Consider the following 25,218-nt stretch of genomic DNA (forward strand, 5'->3'; position numbering starts at 1 on the left):
TAATTGTGCTGTGGCAGATGTTACGTTTTTATACGTGGAGCGTTAACTTGCATCACCGTTATTAAAAAAAAGGCAGCAAAAGATTTTTCTTTCTTGGCACTAGCAATGAATTTCTTAACCGAGTGAAACTCCGAGGCACGTTGTGTGTGTGTGTGTGTGACCGTTGTTTTCCCCCCCTTCGTCCAGGCACAATCCCGCAGGATTGCAGCCGAGATTGAGAACGTGAAAAGCGGTGTAGAGCGAGCGACACAGCTGAAGATCACAGAAATGAGTGCATTGGTGGAAGAGTACAAGGTGCCTTGCGGAAGTTGGCACCTCATCCCTGAGTCCGCCTCGCGTGTTTAAGCTGCTTCAGAATAACTGCAGATCTTCTTGGTTCTTGCGGTAAAGTCACGTAGAATGGAAATAATACAATAATAAAAATCTAACTTAATACAAGTAAACCCGTAAAAACAAAGTTTTTCACTCTAAATCCTTTATATGCGTGGCGGCTAGAGTCCTCTCGTCCTCTGGCTTGAGATGACTGCAATCTATGGGTCAGATGATTGTCTGCCAGTATTAAGCAATTGGTAATTAAATATTTAATTAGTTTTCCCTAAACAGTGTAACATTTTGGAAAAATTTTTAACGAAAATTAATTGTCACACACAACGAGTCTGTGTGGAAAATGTCAGCTCGATTGGATCACGGGAAGTGGGTTAAAAAACGACCGAAAGATTTGCACGGTCCTAAGCAAGCAAGCAAGTGAACTTAATATAAAGGATTTAAAAATACAATTCTCACGACGTTTCGGCCACAACGCAGGCAGCCGTTTTATTATTTCCCTTCTACGTGACTTTACCGAAAGAACCAAGAAGATGAATCCCTGCAGTCACGAAAGCTTTAAATCAAAATTGAAATGTGTTGGATTTCTGTGAATACACACACAAATACATTGGTGTGAATGTTTAAATGTATTTATTTTTGGGTTTATTTCTTTTTAGTGGCAAGAATTTTGAAGCGTCGTCTTTCCGTCCCTACGATGTTCGCGAAATATATTGAAACACAAATTGGAACTTAGCGAAACATCGAGCTCGACGTACCGCCTCGGTGTTTGTGCGAGTTGGTAAACGCCGTTCAAATGTTTTGCATCTTTTTGTTTGCGATCCTCACGTGAAGTGCGACTGTGACCAGCAGCTGGAAGATAAAGGCAACGACTGTTCTTCTCTCGAACGAAAATATCAAGATGCGCTTGAAAATCTGTATACGGTGGTAAGTTTACCTTTTTTAAATCATTTATATTAAGTTTGCTTGCTTGCTTGCTTGCGTGCGTGCTTGCTTGCTTGCTTAGGACCGTGCAAATCTTTCGGTCGTTTTTTAACCCACTTCCCGTGATCCAATCGAGCTGACATTTTGCACACAGACTCGTTGTGCGAGACAATTAATGTTCGTGAAAATTTTTTTCCAAAATTTTACACTGTTTAGGGAAAACTAATTAAATATTTAATTACCAATTGCTTAATGGTGGCAGACAATCATCTGACCCATAGGTGGCAGCCATCTCAAGCCAGAGGACGAGAGGACTCTAGCCGCCACGCATATAAAGGATTTAGAGTGAAAAACTTTGTTTTTACGGGTTTACTTGTTATTAGTTTTTTTCGGTAAAGTCACCGTGTAGGTAAAAAAATAAAATTAATAAAATAGTAAAATAAAATAAAAATCACGACGTTTCGGAGGCAACACAAGCTTCCATCTTCAGGTGGAACCGTCACAGCCACGACAGCCGCATCAAGTGAATGAGAGATTGCAAGAGCTACCACTCCGTTTATATAATGGTTGGAGGGGGGGCAAGGGCCAAGTACAGCACACTTTTTATTCATATGGTGAGGTGAGGTTTTATCAAGATGTCGCGATGGGCATGTTATTGTTGTTGTTGTTACTGTTGTTGTTACTGTTGTTGTTGTTAGTGTTGTTGTTATTGTTGTTGCAGCTGCCGTGAATAATCCAAATTGATTCTAGATTTGAAGCTTTCGTGACTGCAAGGATTCATCTTCTTGGTTCTTTCGGTAAAGTCACCGTGTAGGTAAAAAATGAAAGTAAAATTAATAAAAAATAAAATAAAAATCACGACGTTTCGGAGGCAACACAAGCCTTCCGTCTTCATGTGGAACCGTCACAGCCACGACAGCCGTATCAAGTAGATGAGAGATTACAAGAGCTACCACTCCGTATATATAATGGTTGAAAAAAACCTCAGAATATGAATCCTTGCAGTCACGAAAACTTCAAATCTAGAATGTTCCATTGGTAAATCATGATTGAGAACCGTCACGCTCACGTTCGCGCTCACAATCCCCGACGATGTTACGCAGGCGAGCAACGTTGCCAAGTCACACGGCAAAACTGACACCTTTTGGCGTCATCTGGTCAAACCCATGTGAGACTAGGCTCTAAGGAAAGCTGTCTCGGGTGTGGACCAATGAACTTCAAGGACAGTGCATACATTATTAGAGTTGTGTTTTTTGTTTGCATTACGGCCGCAGGTATTGTGGTCAATGCAAACATGACTCCTTGTAGAAAGGTGTCAGTTTTGTTGCCAGATGGAAGGGTAAAAAAACAATCACGGCAACGTTTGTGTTTGTTGGCAACAGAACGAGGCTCAATGTGATGAAATGAGAGCAGAAATGGAAAAGTTGAAAGAAGCATTGAAGCAGAAGGTAACTTGTAACCGCAGTTGGACAAACAGACACGGAGACACACACAGGGAGACATTCGTAGAGACACACAGGCAGACACGGAGACACACACAGGGAGACATTCGTAGAGACACACAGGCAGACACGGAGACACACACTGGGAGACACTCGTAGAGACACACAGGCAGACACGGAGACACACACAGGGAGACACTCGTAGAGACACACAGGCAGACACGGAGACACACACAGGGAGACACTCGTAGAGACACACAGGCAGACACGGAGACACACACAGGGAGACACTCGTAGAGACACAGGGAGACACGGAGACACACAGGGAGACACTCGTAGAGACACAGGCAGACACGGAGACACACACAGGGAGACACTCGTAGAGACACAGGCAGACACGGAGACACACACAGGGAGACACTCGTAGAGACACACAGGCAGACACGGAGACACACACAGGGAGACACTCGTAGAGACACAGGGAGACACGGAGACACACACAGGGAGACACTCGTAGAGACACAGGCAGACACGGAGACACACACAGGCAGACACGGAGACACACACAGGGAGACACTCGCTGAGACACACAGGCAGACACGGATACAGCCAAAGAGACAGACATGGAGACGTGCTTTTCCCATGATAATGCGGGTAGCCTATAACAGGCGTGTTATTCATGTCCTCTCCCCGAAAGCCAGGAGTGGAAATTCCACATTCTTATGACAGGGGCCCCCAGACTCGGATTTCAACTCGACACTTTTCGTTGAAAATCCACGTGGTCTAGTGTCTGCGACATCTCTGCAACACACAAATGAAATTGATTATCTATTCAGACTCATGTTTCGTTGTGGAACCTCATGGGTAATAATGTCTGTGTACACAGACCTCCATTCTGTGTTTACACATATACACACACATCATTTGTTTTTGCCATCAGCCTTTTGGCATTGCAGACCAATATTATTCAGCAGTATTCATTCAAGCCGCCGAGATCTGGACCGGTTTTTACCTCCCGGGTCTTAGTCATCAGTCAGGCTCGTTCAATAAACCCCGCTGGGCTAAGCGCTGACGTTAGGTGTTTGCGATCAGCACTGCACTCCCGCAAGCCTGCAGGCCTCACTGGGGGATCTCTGTTTGTGTGTCCGTGCGATCTGCAAGACTCCACCTTGGCTCGCACCGGTGACAGTGGCCAAGTCGCCTTACAAGGGCGGCATTCTCAAGCCCTTTGCTTGCGATCAGCACGGCACTCCCGCAAGCCTGCAGGCCTCACTGGGGGATCTCTGTGTGTGTGTCCGTGCGATCTGCAAGACTCCACCTTGGCTCGCACCGGTGACAGTGGCCAAGTCGCCTTACAAGGGCGGCATTCTCAAGCCCTTTGCTTGCGATCAGCACGGCACTCCCGCAAGCCTGCAGGCCTCACTGGGGGATCTCTGTTTGTGTGTCCGTGCGATCTGCAAGACTCCACCTTGGCTCGCACCGGTGACAGTGGCCAAGTCGCCTTACAAGGGCGGCATTCTCAAGCCCTTTGCTTGCGATCAGCACGGCACTCCCGCAAGCCTGCAGGCCTCACTGGGGGATCTCTGTTTGTGTGTCCGTGTGATCTGCAAGACTCCACCTTGGCTCGCACCGGTAACAGTGGCCAAGTCGCCTTACAAGGGCGGCATTCTCAAGCCCCTCGCCACGGGGGAAGTCGTGAAGAGAAGGGGAAAGGTTTGGTATCTGTCCGACTCCGAGGGCTCAGAGGGCTCAGAGATCATGGATTTTACGGTGAGTAATGCGACTGCTTTATACATAACGTGGTTGAGCAATAGGGAGCCATCCCTTGACCGCACCCGGGCATCGATCAGCCTCCCATTGTATCTGTAGCAGATGGGAATTCTTCCGGTACAGGCATTGAAGGCTCGACGAACTACGTGGTCCAATGTTAAAGATGTGGTTCCAGACATACAGTACCCTGGCGTCTACAAACTAAGTTGCCTCTGTGGTAGCAGTTACATTGGAGAAACCAAACGACATGTCTCGGACCGCATCCGTGAACATAAATCAGATTTGAAACACGGTAGGACAAACACCTCAGCCGTGGCAGATCACTGTTACAATTCAGTGGGCTCACGTGACATTGACTTCTCCAAGACAGAGGTTCTCTGCAAGCCATCTGGCTACCATGAGAGATTCGTTCATGAGGCTATCCACATATACAAACACAGAGACAATTTCAACCGAGAAGATGCATTCTGGCTTAGCAATCATTGGAAGGACGTAATAATCCATTTCGGATCTTAACTGATTGTGTTCACGTTTACGGTGACTTTCAGAGCGCGTTCCACTCACTGGCATTGTATTCTCCGCAGGGAATGGATTCTTTGCTCTGCTGAATTGACATATTTTGTTGCTTCCTCTTAGTTGTTGTTGTTGTTGTTGGGGGGGGTTGTTGTTGTTGTTGGGGGGGGGGTTGTTGTTGTTGGGGGGGGGTTGTTGTTGTTGTGGGGGGGGTTGTTGTTGGGGGGGGGTGTTGTTGGGGGGGTTGTTGTTGTTGTGGGGGGGGTTGTTGTTGGGGGGGGGTGTTGTTGTTGTTGGGGGGGGTTGTTGTTGGGGGGGGTTGTTGTTGTTGGCGCTTCTTGAGGAGATAGTCTCGGAAGTACTTCTCAACAACAACCCCCCCCAACAACAACAACAACCCCCCCCCCCAACAACAACAACAACCCCCACCCAACAACAACAACAACCCCCCCCAACAACAACAACAACCCCCCCCCAACAACAACAACCCCCCCCAACAACAACAACAACCCCCCCCCAACAACGGTCAACGGTACAGTGTATAATAACAAATAGTTTTAAAAATGTATATGCTTAATACAATGTACAAAGTAATATATAGTATCGTAATTGTATAGTGAATATACAGCAGTGTGATATACATTAGGGTGGGTAGAATAATACATAGTGTAATATTACAATGTATAAGGTATAGGGTGGTTTATAGCAATACAGTATATAATTTAACGTTTGGGTTTGTCTATGGCAGCATATAGTACGGTGTAGACTCGTGTGATGTAAGAGAATACAGTTTAGATGGAAGCATATTATATTTTTTTACGACGTAGAATTGGAATGTATTACTTACTGTTAGTAACTCAGCTTATTGTAGAGTATATTTAGTATACTGATGGTGCTATGTAGTTTATACTTTAGTTGTTTAGGTGGTGGTTTAGTTACTGCAGCTACATACTATTAACACTCATTCCCTTCATTAATGCTACCCCTATCCCCTCCCTATGATGCTGCTAATCCTGCATCATGCACAGACACAAGTAGTACTAATCACATACCTGCGTTTCCCATATCCCCTCCCTTGGATGCTGCTAATCCTGCATAATGCACGGACATGAGTAGTACTAATCACACACCTGCATTTCCCATATCCCCTCCCTTGGATGCTGCTAATCCTGCATAATGCACGGACACAAGTAGTACTAATCACATACCTGCATTTCCCATATCCCCTCCCTTGGATGCTGCTAATCCTGCATAATGCACGGGCATAAGTAGTACTAATCACATACCTGCATTTCCCATATCCCCTCCCTTGGATGCTGCTAATCCTGCATAATGCACGGACATAAGTAGTACTAATCACATACCTGCATTTCCCATATCCCCTCCCTTGGATGCTGCTAATCCTGCATAATGCACGGGCATAAGTAGTACTAATCACATACCTGCATTTCCCATATCCCCTCCCTTGATGCTGCTAATCCTGCATAATGCACGGGCATAAGTAGTACTAATCACATACCTGCATTTCCCATATCCCCTCCCTTGATGCTGCTAGTCCTGCATAATGCACGGGCATGAGTAGTACTAATCACATACCTGCATTTCCATAAATATGCTAAATTCCTCTTGATATGCAAATTCTATTGTCAAGGCGCTCCCTTCCCCCCCCCCCCTTCCAACCCAGCTTATAAACATGCTCCAAGCTCGTGTGCTGTTTCATTCAGACGCTGTCGCCTCGACAGACCTGGTCTTCACCTGAGGACAGCTACTTGCGTTGTGGCCGAAACGTCGTGAGAATTATTTTATTATGTTTTATTATTTTATTACTTCCCTTCTACGTGACTTTACCGAAAGAACCAAGAAGATTAATTAAACTACTTTAAAGTTTAGGGATGGGAAAATGAAATAGCCTATTCCCACCGCGGGGCTTAGGGCGTGCCGGCTGGCAAATTATTTCGGCCTTAAACCCCATCGTCCGGGAGCCAAATCCCTCGCAAGCGCGCGGAGACTTTTATATATAAAGAATCAAATCATTTGTTTTTGCCATCAGCCTTTTGGCATTGCAGACCAATATTATACTGGTAGGAACGAAGTGAACCAGCCTACAATAGATTATATCGTCCGTCCGTCCGATTAGGTGTAGCAACATCGCCCCCTACTGCAAACACTTGGCAGGACCCTACAAAAACCTTTAGACTCAGTGAGGCTTTCCTGGCTAAACAAGTGTAACATTCCCTTATAATTCCCTGAGATCGTTTTTAATTAAAACATTTCAATTAAAAATTAACTCACAGCGGCCTAAAGCCTTACAGCTAGGCCTAAAGCCTAGAACTAGGTCCTCAAACTCTCCCTTCGTATCGTACCCCCGCCATTTCATTTTATTATCGCCATTCATTTGTTCGTTCCTACCAGCCCAACCCGCAGGGACCTGTTTCAGCAGTATTCATTCAAGCCGCCAAGATCTGGACCGGTTTTTAAATCCTTTATATTAAGTTCGCTTGCTTGCGTGCTTGCTTGCTTACGACCGTGCAAATCTTTTGGTCGTTTTTTAACCCACTTGCCGTGATCCAATCGAGCTGACATTTTGCACACAGACTCGTTGTGCGTGACAATTAATGTTCGTGAAATTTTTTTTCCAAAATGTTACACTTTTTAGGGAAAACAAATTAAATATTTAACTACCAATTGCTTAATACTGGCAGACAATCATCTGACCCATAGGTGGCAGCCATCTCAAGCCAGAGGACGAGAGGACTCGAGCCGCCACGCATATAAAGGATTTAGAGTGAAAAACTTTGTTTTTACGGGTTATACTTATTACCTCCTGGGTCTTAGTCACCAGTCAGGCTCGTTCAATAAACCCCGCTGGGCTAAGCGCTGACGTTAGGTGTTTGCGATCAGCACGGCACTCCCGCAAGCCTGCAGGCCTCACTGGGGGATCTCTGTTTGTGTGTCCGTGCGATCTGCAAGACTCCACCTTGGCTCGCACCGGTAACAGTGGCCAAGTCGCCTTACAAGGGCGGCATTCTCAAGCCCCTCGCCACGGGGGAAGTCGTGAAGAGAAGGCGAAAGGTCTTGCATCTGTCCGACTCCGATGGCTCGGACGTCATGGATTTCATAGTGAGTAATGCGACTGCTTTGATTGAAATTCTTTGGACGATGCAATGCTTATATGTCTGTCTGTGTTTCTGGTTCTGTGTTTAATCTCTCTCTCAAATGTAGCACTCTCAGGAAGAACGTAATCAACCAGGTAGGGTGTCGACTGTTATGTTATCCGACTCTCTGTTGTAGTAGTGTGTAGTAGTGTATAGTGTAGTGTGTAGTGTAGTGTATAGTAGTGTATAGTGTAGTGTAGTGTATAGTAGTGTATAGTGTAGTGTATAGTGTAGTGTGTAGTGTATAGTGTAGTGTATAGTATAGTGTAGTAGTGTATAGCGTAGTGTATAGTGTAGTGTAGTAGTGTATAGTGTAGTGTAGTAGTGTATAGTATAGTGTATAGTGTAGTGTATAGTGTAGTGTAGTAGTGTATAGTGTAGTGTATAGTGTAGTAGTGTATAGTGTAGTAGTGTATAGTGTAGTGTATAGTGTAGCGTAGTAGTGTATAGGTAGGGTGTCGACTGTTATGTTATCCGACTCTCTGTTGTATTACATTACATGTCTAAGTCGACTAGATTTGTGTTTCTATTTAATTTATACCTGACGCTGACGATTGCTCGTGTTGCAATCGAAACGTCGTATGCTCGTATTTAATTTATTACTTTATCTTTATACGTGACTTTACCGAGAGAACCAAAGAATGATGCAATGGGACTCTTTTTTTGTCCATTGATGTTGACGTATATATACGTTAGGTCGATGAAGAGCTGCTAGCAAGTGTGTCGGGCGTGATGACGTCCAAGCGAACTGAACAGGCGGGGGCAGCGGGCAAGATGAGATCTGGCATCGTTCTCACGACGCGTGACGAGGTGATGCTGCCAGCGGTGCAGACGGTGAGTGCACCAGACTCGCAGTCCCGTTTGATCTCCCGGCGCGGCAGGTTAAACAACGCTGCTGACGACGACGATGATGTCACGCACATTTTTCTCTTGCTCTAAGCGTGGCGGGCAGGTAGCAAGCGTACGCACGAGCAGCTCCGAGTCACGTCAACAATTCCAGATTCCAAAGAACACAGGATGAGATCTTCTCGGTTCTTTCGGTAAAGTCACGTAGAAGGGAAGTAAAAAAAAAACATAATAAAATAAAATAATTCTCACGACGTTTCGGCTACAACGCAAGCAGCCGTCTTCAGGTGAAGAATGAGACACTGCCAAGCTTGGAGCTTATATATAAGCTGGGTTGGAGGTGCAAGAAGAGCGCCTTAATAAAAGAATGTGCATATCAAGAGGAGTTTAGCATATTCATGGGAAATGCGTAGGTGGGCAGGGGGGTTTCAAAGTCATATTATGCCCGTGCATTATGCAGGATCAGCAGCACCAAGGGGGGGTGCAGGGAGTAGCAGTAACAAAGGAAAGGAATGTTAATGATATGTAGCTGCAGTTACTCAACAACCACGTAGAAAACTAAAGTATAAACTACATAAAAAACTAAAGTATAAACTGCATAGCACCATCAGTATACTTACTATACTCTACACTAAGCTGAGTTACTTACAGCAAGTTAAATCGAAACAGGATGAGATGTTACTATCCTTTGTGCAAGCACTTACAAGAGTTCACGAACAGTGAGCCTGGTGACATTTGGGGAGCGCATCGTCAGCAGTGAACCTTTGGTTCCTAGGGTGTTTCGGCCTTTCACACGATACACCCTCCCCAAAGTAATAAAAATAAAACATAATAAAATAATTATTTTATTATGTTTTATTTTTATTATTTTATTACTTCCCTTCTACGTGACGACTTTACCAAAAGAACCGAGAGGTTGTTCAATGAACCCCGCTGGGCTAAGCGCTGACGTGAGGTGTTTGCGATCAGCACGGCACTCCCGCAAGCCTGCAGGCCTCACTGGGGGATCTCTGTTTGTGTGTCCGTGCGATCTGCAAGACTCCACCTTGGCTCGCTCCGGTGACAGTGGCCAAGTCGCCTTACAAGGGCGGCATTCTCAAGCCCCTCGCCACGGGGGAAGTCGTGAAGAGAAGGCGAAAGGTCTTGCATCTGTCCGACTCGGAGGGCTCGGACGTCATGGATTTCATGGTGAGTAATGCGACTGCTTTGATTGAAATTCTTTGGACGACGCAATGGGACTCGATCCACTCTCGTAGAGACAAAGCGGCTCGCTTGAGCGCTAGCGATGATTGGCCTCATGACAGACAGACGGGCTGTGTGGATGTTCACGCTGAATAGAAGCGTTCACCTAATGTACGGTGCGCAGTGAAACCAATCACATTCCTGCATTTCCCATAAATATGCTAAATTCCTTTTGATATGCAAATTCCTTTGTCAATGCGCCCAGCTTATATATATGCTCCAAGCTCGTGTGCTGTTTCATTCAGACTCTGTCGCCTCGACGGACCTGGTTTTCACCTGAGGACGGCTGCTTGCGTTGTGGCCGAAACGTCGTGAGAATTGTTTTATTTTTATTATTTTATTACTTCCCTTCTACGTGACTTTACCGAAAGAACCAAGAAGATGAATCCCTGCACTCACGAAAGCTTTAAATCGAAATTTAAATGAAACCAGATAGTTACATAATTGCTGTAATCTAATAAAAAATAATTGCATGACTATGTCATTGTAATCTAAGGCATTCATTTGACAATAACATTCAACAAAACATTTACAATTTAAAACAAAACTCACTTCTGCAGTTTAATACGAGTCTCCGTCACCATGAATCAGAATCAAAGGGCCGGGTCACCGGATGTGGGACGGTGGAATAGACGTCTGGACGAGCTTGGAGCTTTTGTTAAATGAACGTAGGATGGATGTGCCCGAGACGGGGAGCGCTCACAAAGCGTGCCCGTGACCAAGGGATGGGTTTCTGAATTCGCAAACATTTAAAAAATGCAAATTTCGATTTGCCTGTACAATGCACACACAGGAAGCCTTTTGGCTTATTCCGTATTCCGGCAAAGGCCGAATAAACGTTTAAAATTGCAGGATCTTTGCGTGATTTTCTGTCCATTGATGTTGATGTTATATACGTTAGGTCGATGAAGAGCTGCTAGCAAGTGTGTCGGGCGTGATGACGTCCAAGCGAACTGAACAGGCGGGGGCAGCGGGCAAGATGAGATCTGGCATCGTTCTCCCGACGCGTGACGAGGTGAAGCTGCCAGCGGTGCAGACGGTGAGTGCACCAGACTCGCAGTCCCGTTTGATCTCCCGGCGCGGCAGGTTAAACAACAGTGATGATGATGATGATCTTCTTGGTTCTTTCGGTAAAGTCATCACGTAGAAGGGAAGTAATAAAATAATAAAAATAAAACTTCATAAAATAATATAATAAAATAATATAATAAAATAATATAATAAATAATATAATAAAATAATATAATAATATAATATAATAAAATAATACAATAAAATAATATAATAAATAATAATATAATATAATAATATAATAAAATAATATAATAAAATAATATAATAAAATAATATAATAAAATAATATAATAATATAATATAATAAATAATATGATAAAATAATATAATAAAATAATATAATAAAATAATATAATAAAACAATATAATATAATAATATAATATAATATAATAATATATAATAAATAATATAATAAAATAATATAATAAAATAATATAATAATATAATATAATAAAATAATATAATAAAATAATATAATAAAATAATATAAATAATATAATAATATAATATAATAAATAATATAATAAAATAATATAATAAAATAATATAATAATATAATATAATAAAATAATATAATAAAATAATATAATAAAATAAATAATAAATAATATAATAAAATAATACAAATAAAACATAATAAAATAATTCTCACGACGTTTCGGCCACAACGCAAGCAGCCGTCCTCAGGTGAAGAATGAGACACTGCCAAGCTTGGAGCTTATATAAAAGCTGGGTTGGAGGTTGAAGAAGAAGAGCGCCTTGACAAAAGAATGTGCGTACCGAAAGAAACACAGAAGATGAATGCACATTCTTTTGTTAAATCGACGATGACGATGATGTCACGCACATTTTTCTCTCGCTCCAAAATATAATTGTTGCTATATAGTCTTAGGTTTTTTCGGTAAAGTCACCGTGTAGGTAAAAAATTTAAATTAATAAAAATAAAAATCACGACGTTTCGGAGGCAACACAAGCTTCCGTCTTCAGGTGGAACCGTCACAGCCACGGCAGCTGTATCAAGCAAATGAGAGATTGCAAGAGCTACCACACTTTTTATTAAACCAACCATCATATATACGGAGTGGTAGCTCTTGTAATCTCTCATTTACTTGATACGGCTGCCGTGGCTGTGACGGTTCCACCTGAAGACGGAAGCTTGTGTTGCCTCCGAAACGTCGTGATTTTTATTTTATTTTAATTTTATTAACTTTAATGTTTTACCTACACGGTGACTTTACCGAAAAACCCCAAGAATATGAATCCTTGCAGCAGCCACGAAAGCTTCAAATCTAGAATCATTGTTGCTCTTCAACAATCTTTCACGTGGCGAGCCGCTTCGTAGAGCTGCTCGCGTTTGTGGCCGGGACGTTTCTGTAAAAGAAGCTGATGGTTTAGTGAGCCTTACCTGCTAAGATAAAAATCTATTTCAAGGACAGTGCACATACATTATCAGAGTTGTGTTTTTGTTTGCATTATGACTGCAGGTATTGTGGTCTATGTAAACATGACTGTTTATAAATGAGGTTCCAATGGTGTGAATGCTTCACCCCGAGCTCTCATACTCGGATGGTGCATTGTCTTTGAGTTGTACGCCTTTTGGCGTCATCTGGTCCAACACCATGTGAGACTGGGCTCTAAGGAAAGCTGTCTCGGGTGTGGACCAATCAACTTCAAGGACAGTATATACATTATCAGAGTTATGTTTTTGTTTGTATTATGACTGCAGGTATTGTGGTCTATGCAAACATGACTCCTTGTAAAAAAGGTTTCAGTTTTGTTGCCAGATAGAAGGGTAAAAAAACAATTATGTCTACGATGTGTTCATTTGTCACAGGCGATTGAGATCTCCGCGTTGACAGGAGAGGTCGAACAAGAGATGATGGCCTCTGCATCGCCTTCGATCAAGCTTCCTGCAAAACAGCGATACTCACCCTTTGACTGGTTTGACAGTCCAGATGTCGACACCACTTCTGAATCTGAGGATTAAAAAAGAATCGGAGTTTTTCTTGAGCGACGTTGTTTTACGCTCCAATGTTCTTGGTGAAATGAGTAGCCAGGGTGGAGACTTTTAGCCACCGCAGTTCAAATGTTTTGGGTGTTCAGTTTGAAGTCGCTGCTTTTCAACAAAAACAACAACACTGGTTAACAAAAAAACAACATGTTTTTCTGGCCTGGACTTTTGCAGCTGTTCTAGACTAATTTCAGGGTGCTGATTCCAAATCTGATCTCAGATTTGCTCTATCACATCTCATTTTTAAATCCTTTATATTAAGTTCGCTTGCTTGCTTGCTTACGACTGTGCAAATCTTTCGGTCGTTTTTTAACCCACTTCCCGTGATCCAATCGAGCTGACATTTTGCACACAGACTCGTTGTGCTTGACAATTAATGTTCGTGAAAAAAAAATCCAAAATTTTACACTGTTTAGGGAAAACAAATACAATATTTAATTACCAATTGCTTAATACTGGCAGACAATCATCTGACCCATAGGTGGCAGCCATCTCAAGCCAGAGGACGAGAGGACTCTAGCCGCCACGCATATAAAGGATTTATAGTGAAAAACTTTGTTTTTACGGGTTATACTTGTTATGCTATCGGCATACCCCATTTTCATTAATTTTACCCGAAATTAACTCTGTCACTTATGATTGCAAGTTGTTGCGAGTCAGTGACTGCTTTAGTGTTAAAAGACGGTGCTGTGTTTTTAGGATAGTGTGTTTATAATATCATTTTATGTAGATATCCACATCTATTTAATATTTTTCTTCCGCAGTTTTTATTGAAAATGCAATATTTGATATGTCAAAAACCTGACGCGATAGACAAAAACTGATGCCAGATTTGTAATCGGCACCCCACAAAATTACCTTAAAGCCGTTGTAATACCTCATGCCAGACAAAGTGTGTGGACCAGTGTAAGTTTGGAGGTTGGCCACATATTTGAAACCACAGTTGGGGTTGACAGCAGCATGATGATTGGGGGGGGTGGAGGTGTTTTCACATTTGTGTATTGTCAGGGGGGGGAGCGCATGTTAGGAAGCCGCGCTAAAGGCCCATCGGGGGCTGCCAGAGCCTTGCAATGAAGAATGAACTGTGCTGAGGTGAAGGTTTGAAGGCTGTGACATTCAAGCGGTGAAAAAACCCAACCTGGGTCATTCCGAGTTGGCAAAACGTGGTTCGCGTCAGCGGCAATTTCGATTGAATGGAAATAATAAAATTATAAAAATTAAACATAATAAAATTTCGATTTAAAGCTTTCGTGACTGCAGGGATTCATCTTCTTGGTTCTTTCGGTAAAGTCACGTAGAAGGGAAATAATAAAATAATAAAAATAAAACATAATGAATAAAATAATCAAAATAAAACATAATAAAATATTATGTTTTATTTTTATTATTTTAAGTAATAAAATAATAAAATAAGTAATAAAATAATAAAAATAAAACAATAATATTTTATTATGTTTTATTTTTATTATTTTATCACGTAGAAGGGAAGTAAAATAATCAAAATAAAACATAATAAAATATTTTATGTTTTATTTTTATTATTTTAAGTAATAAGGGAAGTAATAAAATAATAAAAATAAAACATAATAATATTTTATTATGTTTTATTTTCATTATTTTAAGTAATAAGGGAAATAATAAAATAATAGAAATAGAACTATCAAATTCTCACGACGTTTCTGTTGCAACACAAGCAATCATGATCACACCTGATGATCACACCTGATGATCACACCTGATGATCACACCTGATGATCACACCTGATGATCACACCTGATGATCACACCTGATGATCACACCTGATGATCACACCTGATGATCACACCTGATGATCACACCTGATGATGGTGGTGATTGCTTGTGTTGAAATTGAAACATCGTGAGAATTTCACTGTTTTATTTTTATTATTTTATTATTTCCCTTCTACGTGATTTTCCCGAAAGAACCAAGAATAATCTTCTTGGTTCTTTCGGTAAAATCACGTAGAAGGGAAGTAATAAAATAATAAAACATAATAAAATAATTCTCACGACGTTTCGGCCACAACGCAAGCAGCCGTCCTCAGGTGAAGACCAGGTCTGTGGCCGAAACGTCGTGAGAATTATGTTTTATTTTTATTATTTTATTACTTCCCTTCTACGTGACTTTCCCGAAAGAACCAAGAAGATGAATCCCTGCAGTCACGAAAGCTTTACATCGAAATTTAACCAAGAATAAGATTAGGAGCAGTATAACACAACTGGCAGGCCGTGCACTTTCGTGGTAAATTGCATTGTGATTGTCAAGTGAACGTTCATTGTTTCTGTTCGTTGCGTGTACGCTCAAAATTAAAGCGCTTCAAATCTCAAGTAATTTCGTGCTTTTTTTCGTATTCAACGTAAGGAAATAGATTCGGAAAGGTTTGCGTTTGCGAAACCCGTCGCTATTGCAAACTCAGCCCCTTCACTCTTTCGCAGAGGTCGCAAACGGGTTTTGATTCCTTACCCGTACCCGGCCGTACCCGTACCCAGCTGCACCAGGGTCGCAAACGGGTACCCGTACCCGGCCGTACCCGTACCCTACCCAGCCGGGTACGGGTAGGGTACGGGTATCGGGTACCCGATTGCGACCTCTGGGATGAAGCCACGTTGCAGGCGCGGGTGGGTTGATTCTAGGAACTTGAATTGTGAGAAGAGACAAGACGTTGGGAAATGAGTGACAAACGGCGACTCACCAGTGACTCACGGCCTACCCGTACCCTACCCGAATGAGTGACAAACGGTGACTCGCCAGTGACTCACGGCCTACCCGTACCCGTACCCTACCCGAAATGAGTGACAAACGGTGACTCACCGGTGACTCACGGCCTACCCGTACCCGTACCCTACCCGAAATGAGTGACAAACGGTGACTCACCGGTGACTCACGGCCTACCCGTACCCTACCCGAAATGAGTGACAAACGGTGACTCACCAGTGACTCACGGCCTACCCGTACCCTACCCGAAATGAGTGACAAACGGTGACTCACTGGTGACTCACGGCCTACCCGTACCCTACCCGAAATGAGTGACAAACGGTGACTCACCAGTGACTCACGGCCTACCCGTACCCTACCCGAAATGAGTGACAAACGGTGACTCACTGGTGACTCACGGCCTACCCGTACCCTACCCGAAATGAGTGACAAACGGTGACTCACCAGTGACTCACGGCCTACCCGTACCCTACCCGAAATGAGTGACAAACGGTGACTCACTGGTGACTCACGGCCTACCCGTACCCTACCCGAAATGAGTGACAAACGGTGACTCACCAGTGACTCACGGCCTACCCGTACCCTACCCGAAATGAGTGACAAACGGTGACTCACCAGTGACTCACGGCCTACCCGTACCCGTACCCGGCCGCACCAGGGTCGCAAACGGCTACCCGTACCCGGCTGGGTACGGGTAGCCGGCTATCGGGTAGGGTACGGGTATCGGGTACCCGGTTGCGACCTCTGCCTGGAAGCTGACTCCCCACGAAGAGCAGTGGACCACCGGGTCGTCGTGTCCTTCACGTCCAGAGCACGCGAGGCCGACACGAGCGGACGCACGTCCCGGCTCGCCGCGCACAGCGCACACTCGGCCCTGCGGTACGGAGAGGAGACAAACTCACGCGGCGAGATGGAAGCATATTATATTTTTTACGACGTAGAATTGTAATGTATTACTTACTGTTAGTAACTCAGCTTATTGTAGAGTATAGTTAGTATACTGATGATACTATGTAGTTTATACTTTAGTTGTTTACGTGCTGGTTTTAGTTACTGCAGCTACATACTATTAACACTCCTTCCCTTCATTAATGCTACCCCTATCCCCTCCCTTGGATGCTGCTAATCCTGCATAATGCACGGGCAAAGTAGTACTAATCACATACCTGCATTTCCCAAAGCGAATCCACGGTTGCGGCAGCAATGCGGGAGGTGTGCCCACCGGCACCTGCGGACAATGCAACCAGGTCCTGTCCCCCCTCCCCCGGCGACCAGTCGCACAGGGAAACACGGGCAACTTGCTTCAGGTAATTTTTTACGAAACGTTTGAAAATTCCCGCCAATTCGGCGGGGGTCAGGAAGCCTTGGGGTGACTCCGCGCGTGAAAGTATAATGAGTGAATGTTGTGAGAATAAAGAAAGTAACCCTCGTTGATCGTTGCCACGTCGCTTATCCCGATAAAGTTGAGGTCAATGTCCCTCACGACAACCTAACGCGCCTGATTTTAACAAAAAAATCTGTAACAAGTATAACCCGCAAAAACAAAGTTTTTCACTCTAAATCCTTTATATGCGTGGCGGCTAGAGTCCTCTCGTCCTCTGGCTTGAGATGGCTGCCACCTATGGGTCAGATGATTGTCTGCCACCATTAAGCAATTGGTAATTAAATATAATATTTATGTCCTAAAAAGTGTAAAATTTTTGAAACATTTTTTCACGAACATTAATTGTCACGCGCAACGAGTCTGTGTGCAAAATGTCAGCTCGATAGGATCACGGGAAGTGGGTTAAAAAACGACCGAAAGATTTGCACGGTCGTAAGCAAGCAAGCAAGCACGCAAGCAAGCATGCGAACTTAATATAAATGTTTTAAAAATATGTAAGCTTATACTTTACTAGCTCGGTTTGCCCATCCTAGGATGGAAGCTGTAATATTTACGAAAAAAATTAAGCCGATAATAGATTTAATAGCAGTGAATCTTGAAAAAGTGAGTGGGTGGGTGAGTGAGTGGGTGGTGAGTGGGTGGGTGGGTGAGTGAGTGAGTGGGTGAGTGGTTGGGTGAGTGAGTGGGTGGTGAGTAGGTGGGTGAGTGGGTGGGTGGGTGGGTGAGTGGGTGGGTGGTGAGTGGGTGGGTGAGTGAGTGAGTGAGTGGGTGAGTGGGTGAGTGAGTGAGTGGGTGAGTGAGTGAGTGGGTGAGTGAGTGGGTGGTGAGTAGGTGAGTAGGTGGGTGAGTGGGTGGGTGGGTGAGTGGGTGAGTGGGTGGGTGAGTAAGTGAGTGAGTGGGTGGGTGAGTGAGTGGGTGAGTGAGTGAGTGGGTGGGTGAGTGAGTGAGTGGGTGGGTGAGTGGGTGGGTGGGTGATTGAGTGGGGGAGTGGGTGAGTCAGTGAGTGGGTGAGTGAGTGAGTGAGTGGGTGGGTGAGTAGGTGGGTGAGTGGGTGGGTGGGTGAGTGAGTGGGTGGGTGAGTAAGTGAGTGAGTGGGTGGGTGAGTGGGTGAGTGAGGTGGTGGGTGGGTGGGTGGGTGGGTGAGTGGGTGGGTGGGTGGGTGAGTGAGTGGGTGGTGAGTGGGTGGGTGAGTGGGTGGGTGAGTGAGTGAGTGAGTGGGTGGGTGGGTGGGTGAGTAGGTGGGTGGGTGGGTGGGTGAGTGAGTGGGTGGTGAGTGGGTGGGTGAGTGGGTGGGTGGGTGGGTGAGTGAGTGAGTGGGTGAGTGGGTGAGTGAGTGAGTGAGTGGGTGGGTGAGTGAGTGGGTGGTGAGTAGGTGGGTGAGTGGGTGGGTGAGTGAGTAGGTGGGTGAGTGGGTGGGTGAGTAAGTGAGTGGGTGGGTGGGTGGGTGAGTGAGTGAGTGGGTGGGTGGGTGGGTGAGTGAGTGGGTGGGTGGGGTGAGTGGGTGGGTTGGTGAGTGAGTGGGTGGTGAGTGGGTGGGTGAGTGGGTGGGTGGGTGGGTGAGTGAGTGGGTGGGTGGGTGGGTAGGTGAGTGAGTGAGTGGGTGGGTGGGTGAGTGGGTGGGTGAGAGGGTGAGTGAGTGGGTGAGTGAGTGAGTGGGTGGTGAGTGGGTGGGTGGGTGGGTGGGTGGGTGGGTGAGTGGGTGGGTGGGTGGTGAGTGAGTGAGTGGGTGGGTGAGTGGGTGGGTGAGTGGGTGGGTGAGTAGGTGGGTGAGTGGGTGGGTGGTGAGTGAGTGGGTGGGTGAGTAGGTGGGTGAGTGAGTGAGTGGGTGAGTGAGTGGGTGGTGAGTGGGTGAGTGGGTGGCTGAGTAGGTGGGTGAGTGGGTGAGTAAGTGAGTGAGTGGGTGGTGAGTGGGTGGGTGAGTGGGTGGGTGGGTGAGTGGGTGGGTGGGTGGGTGGTGAGTGGGTGGGTGGGTGGGTGAGTGAGTGGGTGGTGAGTGGGTGGGTGAGTGGGTGGGTGGGTGGTGAGTGGGTGAGTGAGTGAGTGGGTGGGTGGTGAGTGGGTGGGTGAGTGGGTGGGTGGGTGGGTGAGTGGGTGGGTGGGTGAGTGAGTGAGTGGGTGAGTGAGTGGGTGAGTGGGTGGGTGAGTGGGTTGGTGAGTGGGTGGGTGAGTGGGTGGGTGGTGAGTGGGTGGGTGGGTGAGTGAGTAGGTGAGTGAGTGAGTGGGTGAGTAGGTGGGTGAGTGGGTGGGTTGGTGAGTGGGTGGGTGAGTGAGTGAGTGGGTGAGTGAGTGAGTGGGTGAGTGAGTGAGTGGGTGAGTGGTTGGGTGAGTGAGTGGGTGGTGAGTAGGTGGGTGAGTGGGTGGGTGGGTGGGTGAGTGGGTGGGTGGGTGAGTGGGTGGGTGAGTGAGTGAGTGAGGGTGAGTGGGTGAGTGAGTGAGTGGGTGAGTGAGTGAGTGGGTGAGTGAGTGGGTGGTGAGTAGGTGAGTAGGTGGGTGAGTGGGTGGGTGGGTGAGTGGGTGAGTGGGTGGGTGAGTAAGTGAGTGAGTGGGTGGGTGAGTGAGTGGGTGAGTGAGTGAGTGGGTGGGTGAGTGAGTGAGTGGGTGGTGAGTGGGTGGGTGAGTGGGTGGGTGGGTGATTGAGTGGGGGAGTGGGTGAGTCAGTGAGTGGGTGAGTGAGTGAGTGAGTGGGTGGGTGAGTAGGTGGGTGAGTGGGTGGGTGGGTGAGTGAGTGGGTGGGTGAGTAAGTGAGTGAGTGGGTGGGTGAGTGGGTGAGTGAGTGGGTGGGTGGGTGGGTGGGTGAGTGGGTGGGTGGGTGGGTGAGTGAGTGGGTGGTGAGTGGGTGGGTGAGTGGGTGGGTGAGTGAGTGAGTGAGTGGGTGGGTGGGTGGGTGAGTAGGTGGGTGGGTGGGTGGGTGAGTGAGTGGGTGGTGAGTGGGTGGTTGAGTGGGTGGGTGGGTGGGTGAGTGAGTGAGTGAGTGGGTGAGTGGGTGAGTGAGTGAGTGAGTGGGTGGGTGAGTGAGTGGGTGGTGAGTAGGTGGGTGAGTGGGTGGGTGAGTGAGTAGGTGGGTGAGTGGGTGGGTGAGTAAGTGAGTGGGTGGGTGGGTGGGTGAGTGAGTGAGTGAGTGGGTGGGTGGGTGGGTGAGTGAGTGGGTGGGTGGGTGAGTGGGTGGGTTGGTGAGTGAGTGGGTGGTGAGTGGGTGGGTGAGTGGGTGGGTGGGTGGGTGAGTGAGTGGGTGGGTGGGTGGGTAGGTGAGTGAGTGAGTGGGTGGGTGGGTGAGTGGGTGGGTGAGAGGGTGAGTGAGTGGGTGAGTGAGTGAGTGGGTGGTGAGTGGGTGGGTGGGTGGGTGGGTGAGTGGGTGGGTGGGTGGTGAGTGAGTGGGTGGGTGAGTGGGTGGGTGAGTGGGTGGGTGAGTAGGTGGGTGAGTGGGTGGGTGGTGAGTGAGTGGGTGGGTGAGTAGGTGGGTGAGTGAGTGAGTGGGTGAGTGAGTGGGTGGTGAGTGGGTGAGTGGGTGGCTGAGTAGGTGGGTGAGTGGGTGAGTAAGTGAGTGAGTGGGTGGTGAGTGGGTGGGTGAGTGGGTGGGTGGGTGAGTGGGTGGGTGGGTGGTGAGTGGGTGGGTGGGTGAGTGAGTGGGTGGTGAGTGGGTGGGTGAGTGGGTGGGTGGGTGGTGAGTGGGTGAGTGAGTGAGTGGGTGGGTGGTGAGTGGGTGGGTGAGTGGGTGGGTGGGTGGGTGAGTGGGTGGGTGGGTGAGTGAGTAGGTGAGTGAGTGAGTGGGTGAGTGAGTGGGTGAGTGGGTGGGTGAGTGGGTTGGTGAGTGGGTGGGTGAGTGGGTGGGTGGTGAGTGGGTGGGTGGGTGAGTGAGTAGGTGAGTGAGTGAGTGGGTGAGTAGGTGGGTGAGTGGGTGGGTTGGTGAGTGGGTGGGTGAGTGAGTGAGTGGGTGAGTGAGTGAGTGGGTGAGTGAGTAGGTGGGTGAGTGAGTAGGTGGGTGAGTGGGTGAGTGAGTGGGTGGTGAGTCTATGGTGCAGTGTTGAGTCTATGGGCAGTGCCTATCAGGTCTACGAAATCTAAACACGGATCGCATCACGTGGTCGCCTATCCGCTCTACGTTTTTCTAAAAGCGCGTTGCTAAGGCCCCACGTTGATCACAGAGGCCTGCGCGAGGTAGCGACACGGAACGTCTGACCTCAACCCCACAACATTGTGAGTCTGTGGGTCTCTGTGTGGTGAGTCTGTGGGTCTCTGTGTGGTGAGTCTGTGGGTCTCTGTGTGATGAGTCTGTGGGTCTCTGTGTGGTGAGTCTATGGGTCTCTGTGTGGTGAGTCTATGGGTCTCTGTGTGGTGAGTCTGTGGGTCTCTGTGTGGTGAGTCTGTGGGTCTATGTGTGGTGAGTATGTGGGTCTCTGTGTGGTGAGTCTGTGGGTCTCTGTGTGGTGACTCTGTGGGTCTCTGTGTGGTGAGTCTGTGGGTCTCTGTGTGGTGAGTCTGTGGGTCTCTGTGTGGTGAGTCTGTGGGTCTCTGTGTGGTGAGTCTGTGGGTCTCTGTGTGGTGAGTCTGTGGGTCTCTGTGTGGTGAGTCTGTGGGTCTCTGTGTGGTGAGTCTGTGGGTCTCTGTGTGATGAGTCTATGGGTATCTGTGTGGTGAGTCTGTGGGTCTCTGTGTGGTGAGTCTGTGGGTCTCTGTGTGGTGAGTCTATGGGTCTCTGTGTGGTGAGTCTGTGGGTCTCTGTGTGGTGAGTCTATGGGTCTCTGTGTGATGAGTCTATGGGTCTCTGTGTGGTGAGTCTGTGGGTCTCTGTGTGGTGAGTCTGTGGGTCTCTGTGTGGTAAGTCTGTGGGTCTCTGTGTGGTGAGTCTATGGGTCTCTGTGTGGTGAGTCTGTGGGTCTCTGTGTGGTGAGTCTATGGGTCTCTGTGTGATGAGTCTGGGTCTCTATAAGATGAGTCTGTGGGTCTCTGTGTGGTGAGTCTATGGGTCTCTGTGTGATGAGTCTGTGGGTCTCTGTGTGATGAGTCTGTGGGTCTCTGTGTGATGAGTCTGTGGGTCTCTGTGTGATGAGTCTATGGGTCTCTGTGAGGTGAGTCTGTGGGTCTCTGTGTGGTGAGTCTGTGGGTCTCTGTGTGATGAGTCTGTGGGTCTCTGTGTGGTGAGTCTATGGGTCTCTGTGTGGTGAGTCTATGGGTCTCTGTGTGATGAGTCTATGGGTCTCTGTGTGGTGAGTCTGTGGGTCTCTGTGTGGTGAGTCTATGGGTCTCTGTGTGGTGAGTCTATGGGTCTCTGTGTGATGAGTCTATGGGTCTCTGTGTGATGAGTCTGTGGGTCTCTGTGTGGTGAGTCTGTGGGTCTCTGTTATGAGTCTATGGGTCTCTGTGTGATGAGTCTATGGGTCTCTATGTGATGAGTCTGGGTCTCTATAAGATGAGTCTATGGGTCTCTGTGTGATGAGTCTATGGGTCTCTGTGTGGTGAGTCTATGGGTCTCTGTGTGATGAGTCTATGGGTCTCTGTGTGATGAGTCTATGGGTCTCTATAAGACGAGTCTGTGGGTTTCTGTGTGATGAGTCTGTGGGTCTCTATGTGGTGAGTCTATGGGTCTCTATAAGACGAGTCTGTGGGTTTCTGTGTGATGAGTCTGTGGGTCTCTATGTGGTGAGTCTATGGGTCTCTATAAGACGAGTCTGTGGGTTTCTGTGTGATGAGTCTGTGGGTCTCTATGTGGTGAGTCTATGGGTCTCTATAAGACGAGTCTGTGGGTTTCTGTGTGATGAGTCTATGGGTCTCTGTGTGGTGAGTCTGGGTCTCTATAAGATGAGTCTATGGGTCTCCTGTGTGATGAATCTGTGGGTCTCTGTGTGATGAGTCTATGGGTCTATGTGTGATGAGTCTGGGTCTCTATAATATGAGTCTATGGGTCTCTATGTGATGAGTCTGGGTCTCTATAAGATGAGTCTATGGTTCTCTGTTTGGGTTTGTGTATACAGTACTGTATGTATAAAAAAAAATTACAGCACCACTTAGTGGAATGGCGCAATAAATCTTGAGAATGTTTCCGACTTAACGACCCCTTTTGTGTTCGCAATAAGACCCGAAAACTAAAATCCACAATCCTGTTCATAATTGTATTGTGTGGTGTGTGTGTGTAGTGTGTGTGTTGTGTGTGTGTGTGGTGTGTGTGGTGTGTGTGGAGTGTATGTGGTGTGGTGTGTGTAGTGTGTGTGTGGTGTGTGTGGTGTGTGTGTGTGGTGTGTGTGTGGTGTGTGTGTGGACTGTGTGTGTGTGTGTTGTGTGTGTGTGGTGTGTGTGTGGTGTGTGTGGTGTGGTGTGTGTGTGGTGTGTGTGTGGTGTGTGTGGTGTGTGTGTGTGGTGTGTGTGTGTGGTGTGTGTGTGTGGTGTGTGTGTGGTGTGTGTGGTGTGGTGTGTGTGTGGTGTGTGTGTGGTGTGTGTGGTATGTGTGTGTGGTGTGTGTGTGCTGAGAGTGGACTGTGTGTGTGTGGTGTGTGTGGACTGTGTGTGTGTGGTGTGTGTGTAGTGTGTGTGGTGTGTGTGTGTAGTGTGTGTGTGGTGTGTGTGTGGTGTGTGGTTTGTGTGGTGTGTGTGTGGTGTGTGTGGTGTGTATGTGGTGTGTGTGTGTGGTGTGTGTGTGGTGTGTGTGTGTGGGGTGTGGTGTGTGTGGTGTGTGTGTGGTGTGTGTGTGTGGTGTGTGTGTGTGGTGTGTGTGTGATGTGTGTGGGGTGTGTGTGTGAGTGTGTGCGGGGTGTGTGTGGTGTGTGTGGTGTGTGGTGTGTGTGTAGTGTGGTGTGTGTGTGTGTGGTGTGTGTGGGGTATGTGTGGGTGGTGTGTGTGGGTGGTGTGTGGTGTGTGTGTGTGGTGTGTGTGTAGTGTGTGTGTGGTGTGTGTGTGTGGTGTGTGTGTGTGGTGTGTGTGTGTGGTGTGTGTGTGTGTGACTGTGTGGTGTGTGTGTGGACTGTGTGTATGCGGTGTGTGTGTTTAAAAGCCGGCCATCTTGGTTCAAAAGTCGGCCATTTTGGTATTCCAAAGTCGGCCATCTTGGTTCCAAGGTCGGCCATTTTGGTATTCCAAGTCGGCCATCTTGGTTCCAAAGTCGGCCATCTTGGTTCCAAAGTCGGCCATCTTGGTTCCAAAGTCGGCCATCTTGGTTCCAAAGTCGGCCATCTTGGTTCCAAAGTCGGCCATCTTGGTATTCCAAAGTCGGCCAAAAAAAAAAGTTCATTATTTATTTATTTCTTTTGACCTAACTTTACCGAAAAAAACCTAAGAGTATAAAAAAATACAAATAAATTGGATTATTATATTTCTTTATTTTGACATAACTTTACCGAAAAAACCTAAGAGTATAAAAATAATAAAAAGAAAATAAAAGTATTTTTATTTAATTAATTACTTTTACCTATCTTTGCCGAAAAAACCTAAGAGTATAAAAAATATATTTTTTTCCGGTGAAGTTACGTAGGTGAAAATAATTAAATTAAATAATAATAATAATAAAAAATGCTTTTATTTTTTATATACTCTTCGGTTTTTTCGGTGAAGTTACGTAGGTTAAAATAAATAAATTAAATAAAAATAAAATGTATTTTTTATTTTATATATATATTTATACTCTTAGGTTTTTTCGGTAAAGTTAGGTCAAAATAATGAAATTAAAAAAATACATTATTTTTATTATTTTTATACTCTTAGGTTTTTTTCGGTAAAGTTAGGTCAAAATAATTAAATCGGATATTAATAAAATGGATTTTTATTATTATTAGATTTTTATTATTTTTATAGTCTCAGGTTTTTTCG

At 46.3% G+C, this 25,218-nt stretch overlaps 1 protein-coding gene across 6 annotated transcripts in view; it reads left to right on the plus strand.

The window, feature by feature from the left end:
- The window catches only part of LOC133362810 (myosin-2 heavy chain-like), a 131,414-nt gene extending 116,815 nt beyond the window's left edge, over nucleotides 1–14,599 (plus strand). For 2 of the 6 annotated variants that reach the window (XM_061581749.1, XM_061581755.1), the window contains 10 exons: nucleotides 187–294; nucleotides 1,159–1,251; nucleotides 2,631–2,696; nucleotides 4,302–4,460; nucleotides 6,698–6,763; nucleotides 7,944–8,093; nucleotides 8,825–8,962; nucleotides 10,013–10,162; nucleotides 11,118–11,255; nucleotides 13,126–14,599. In XM_061581749.1, the coding sequence (XP_061437733.1) occupies nucleotides 187–294; nucleotides 1,159–1,251; nucleotides 2,631–2,696; nucleotides 4,302–4,460; nucleotides 6,698–6,763; nucleotides 7,944–8,093; nucleotides 8,825–8,962; nucleotides 10,013–10,162; nucleotides 11,118–11,255; nucleotides 13,126–13,278 (1,221 nt within the window). In that variant the 3' untranslated portion in view covers nucleotides 13,279–14,599. The remainder of the gene's footprint in view (nucleotides 1–186; nucleotides 295–1,158; nucleotides 1,252–2,630; nucleotides 2,697–4,301; nucleotides 4,461–6,697; nucleotides 6,764–7,943; nucleotides 8,094–8,824; nucleotides 8,963–10,012; nucleotides 10,163–11,117; nucleotides 11,256–13,125) is intronic. The other 4 variants (XM_061581750.1, XM_061581753.1, XM_061581752.1 and 1 more) reach the window with 4 other exon arrangements.
- Nucleotides 14,600–25,218: the final 10,619 nt, after the last annotated feature.

The sequence above is a fragment of the Lethenteron reissneri genome, unplaced genomic scaffold (assembly GCF_015708825.2).
Source record: "Lethenteron reissneri isolate LAM-NWPU_2019-01 unplaced genomic scaffold, ASM1570882v1 scaffold_1630, whole genome shotgun sequence".
NCBI classification, from domain to species: Eukaryota; Metazoa; Chordata; class Hyperoartia; order Petromyzontiformes; family Petromyzontidae; genus Lethenteron; species Lethenteron reissneri.